Here is a 3,536-nt window from a genome sequence, read left to right as displayed (position 1 = left end):
AAAATAAGAAATCAGGAAGGGGGCAAACACTTTTTCACACAACTGTACATACATACATACATACACTATGAGAATTAACTATATATGTAAAATGACTTAACAGCATGTGCTATATCCAGCTTCTTGGGGATATAACTCACAAGATATGTAAAATGTAAAGTAGCAAGTCATATAGATGGACACACAAAATGTATATAAACACTGTGCACAAACACGCAAATTCAGTATCTCTGATTAACATCAGGGAACATGAATACTGTGAATTGTGAATCTCACCAGTAGTAGAGCAGAGACTCAGTGAGAAAGGGCAGAACTGAGCGCAGTTTCTCCTCTGTCCAGCAGGGGGAAGTAGTCATCCCCAGTCTGGAGAGCAGCTCCACATTGAGACTGCTTTGGCTGCTGCTCAGCAGGTACCGCCTCCTCATCAGGACCAAGTACCTGATACATACATTACTTTTTGGGGGTTTTATAGCTGCAGCTGCCATCCAAAACATTCTGAGTTTAATATCAAACTGTGACCAAACAGAGGCATTTAAATCAATAGTAAACAGAACAAAGTTGAGCTCACCAGAATAACAAGAAGTGGGTTGGATCATGTTTACCTGTTCTTCCGCTCTCTGCTCTGTGTAGCATTCAGCCTCGCTACATCTATCCAGAGGTTGAGCAGTTTCTCTCCCGGCGTTCCTCGCAAAAAGTCCTTCAACTCATCCAAGCCTGGTATATTGCCACGGCAACAGCTGCCATGGCAACAAATATCAAGGATATTTTCCTGTTCTGTGCCTCCACCCCCCACTCTCCTATTCTTCTTAAACCACTCAGTCTTTTCTTCTGCCCGACTGCACCTCTTGCCCTCTTGAACTTTCTCTTTTTTCCCTTCCAGCCTTTCTGTGCCCTCGTCAGCCGAACGCAGGTGAACTTTCCCATCACAGGATCTGTCTTCGCTGGTACAATTTGTCTGGTCTCCAGACTTACTGAAACAGTCGGACATGTTTGCCCGGCTCTGACCATCCATCACGTACACTGCATTGTTAAGCACCTGTTTGACCACTTTGGCTGCCAGGTACTCATTTTGGCGACTAGACTCTTGTTGCTCCTCTGAGTTGCCAGCTGAGGGCTCTGTGAAGGAGAGGCTCCACTCTGTTTGTGGGCTCTGGAGTTTCTCACATTCAAGGTTGGAGGGAGAGGACGAAGAGCAAAAGTGACATGGGTTCTCTGGCTCAGAACAGCTGGAGAAACATCTGGATGATTCACTGCCTTTTGTGTTGATATGTTCCTTCAGTCCAGAGGGTAGACATGTGACGTTGTGCGTCCCCGAAGAGCCTAAACAGTAAGGAAAGAAAGAACATAAGCATCCTTATCTTCAGACTTAGACTGAAGAAATAGAACAAATACAGTAAACACACATGTGTAAATACAAATTCACAATTATATACCTTGTTTTGCAGAACTGTTGTCTTGTGAATGCGAGCACGGTAGGCCCTTCAGTGCTTTGTTAGTTTCCTCGTCAGATTGGGAGGGAAAACACAGCTGTGGGGCTGACCGGGTGGGTCGACTTGAACTGCCTTTCCTCCTCTGGATACAGAAGATTGTGTTCTTCTGAAACAACAGCTTGGACAGTCTGGGAAACACCACCATAATAGAATACACAAGCACATGTGTTTTTTCCAAATGCATTCTTCATATTATGTGATAAAGTCACAGCTGACTAAATAAAAATCTTTCAAATCTAGGTTAGTAAACAACTATTTGTCAGGTTATAACAGCAAAGCTAACAGAAGGCAGCAAGAAAGAAGCGGCATGAGACCCACTGCATGGAACTCATAACAATTTAATGAGTAAAACTGAACACTATATTTAGTAATAATATAAAAACATGTTATAGTAATAACAATGTAAACATAAATAAGATCAAAATCAATGCAGAAAATAGGCAGTAAAACATGCGTTTTGTATATGTAGTAGGTCCAAAAAACTAATTGTACCTGTATTCATTGTAGCAATCACTTTGAAGGAAAAAGGGAAGTCTCTCTTTCATGATCCACTGAATTCCTTGCTCTCTGTCCAGGCACTGCAAAGGTCAGGGAGACATATTCCTCAAGTCAGTGCTCTAAATCTACATCGGGGACTTTCTGCTTATCTTCAGAACCAAATATATACTTACACAGATAGGGTAATGGTTGTCTACTGGGGGGGTTCTGGCCAGCGCTGCAGGGTCACCAGTAAGTAGTTGTGATCTGCTGCGGTGTACACCTGATCGGATTCTTCTGGAAACAAACTCAGCCGCTCCATCCACTACCTCAAACTGCCCGGTCTCCTGGTTGTACAACAGAGGTGTCTCTGGGAAAGACTGGAAAAAAAGACGCTAGGGTGTAGTGCTGGGCGGTATGACCACACATTTGTATCATTGTATTTTTCAAGATTCTGGCGGTTTCACGGTATTCTTTTTTCCTTGACTGTTTTTATATGTTTATAGAGGCTTACTCTACTGTCATAATTACATAGAATATAAAAACATTTTAATGTCATGTTCCTATAATGTTGGGATAGCAGCTTGGCAGTCTGTCTTTGTTCATCCTGCATCGCTCTTTTCTGTTCGTTAATGTAACGTTACTGGAGCTACGGAACCTCTCCCAGCTGTTAACACTGTTGTGCTAGCGGGCTAGCTAGCGAGTTGTACCCAGCATGCCGTTCGGCGGTGTAATTTTTATAAATGTACAATTATTAGTGTTACACAAACGGTTGTCTGTGGTGTTTTGCCCTGTTAAAGAGCGTTAGTTGTGGATTATTAATTGTTATAAAGTCATAACCATGATTAGGGGTCCCTCTCCATACACTCTACACAAGTAGCTCCGACCGTTGCGTCCGCCGCCGCCAACAATATATTTAGCTGGCTGTTGAAGAGTGACAGCAGTTGTTTCGGCTGTGCACCGGTATGGCGGTGTGTGAAAAATTAATAGCATACGGAAAACAAAACCGGTATACCAGCGTGTACGAGTTTTGTCTAAAAAAATAAAAAGTGCTACATCTATACACCAGAAGTACTTTACCGGCAAAGTTAAGAAATCATTAAAGTATTGAGCCAATAGATCATCGGATGCCAGGGAGTTCTCCTGCATGGAGACAAAGAATAAACCATTATTTCTCTAACGAGTGTCCAGTGAACGAGGCAAAATATACACATTTTGACTGCTGTTACAGAAGTTGTGAAATGTCAATAATCAAAACTAATACTCACAAAGTTGTCAGCCGTAAGATCTGTAAACTCTTAAAAGCAGAGTGAAACTTTTACCAAACCAAGACCAGCTCCACAAAGTACAATGATTAGAAGTTCTGCTCTTACCTGTTGAAATGAGCCCACTCATTGTTCACGTCTGAAAATGCAAATGACTGTACAGTATTTTCAAACTGTCTGTCCAGAAAATCGAGCCAGACACTCACATTTGAGCATTCGGCCAGCCACAGAGCTGTGTGTGTAATTACCGACACACTGCAGGTTGCTATGGAAGTGGACTCATTTGGGGGGGGGGGGGGGGGGG

At 42.7% G+C, this 3,536-nt stretch overlaps 1 protein-coding gene across 5 annotated transcripts in view; it reads right to left on the bottom strand.

Moving 5' to 3' along the window:
* rgs22 (regulator of G protein signaling 22) overlaps positions 1 to 3,490 on the bottom strand; it is a 32,476-nt gene extending 28,986 nt beyond the window's left edge. For 2 of the 5 annotated variants that reach the window (XM_031868545.1, XM_031868549.1), the window contains exons 1-8: positions 3,341 to 3,490; positions 3,236 to 3,264; positions 3,048 to 3,110; positions 2,162 to 2,347; positions 1,983 to 2,068; positions 1,434 to 1,618; positions 603 to 1,320; positions 277 to 453 (exon numbers count right to left, since the gene is read on the bottom strand). In XM_031868545.1, the coding sequence (XP_031724405.1) occupies positions 277 to 453; positions 603 to 1,320; positions 1,434 to 1,618; positions 1,983 to 2,068; positions 2,162 to 2,347; positions 3,048 to 3,110; positions 3,236 to 3,264; positions 3,341 to 3,362 (1,466 nt within the window). In that variant the 5' untranslated portion in view covers positions 3,363 to 3,490. The remainder of the gene's footprint in view (positions 1 to 276; positions 454 to 602; positions 1,321 to 1,433; positions 1,619 to 1,982; positions 2,069 to 2,161; positions 2,348 to 3,047; positions 3,111 to 3,235; positions 3,265 to 3,340) is intronic. The other 3 variants (XM_031868547.1, XM_031868548.1, XM_031868546.1) reach the window with 3 other exon arrangements.
* Positions 3,491 to 3,536: the final 46 nt, after the last annotated feature.

Source organism: Anarrhichthys ocellatus, unplaced genomic scaffold, assembly GCF_004355925.1.
Source record: "Anarrhichthys ocellatus isolate YVR2014 unplaced genomic scaffold, GSC_Weel_1.0 scaffold43, whole genome shotgun sequence".
In the NCBI taxonomy this organism is placed as follows: Eukaryota; Metazoa; Chordata; class Actinopteri; order Perciformes; family Anarhichadidae; genus Anarrhichthys; species Anarrhichthys ocellatus.
This window is presented reverse-complemented; position numbering and strand designations above follow the sequence as displayed.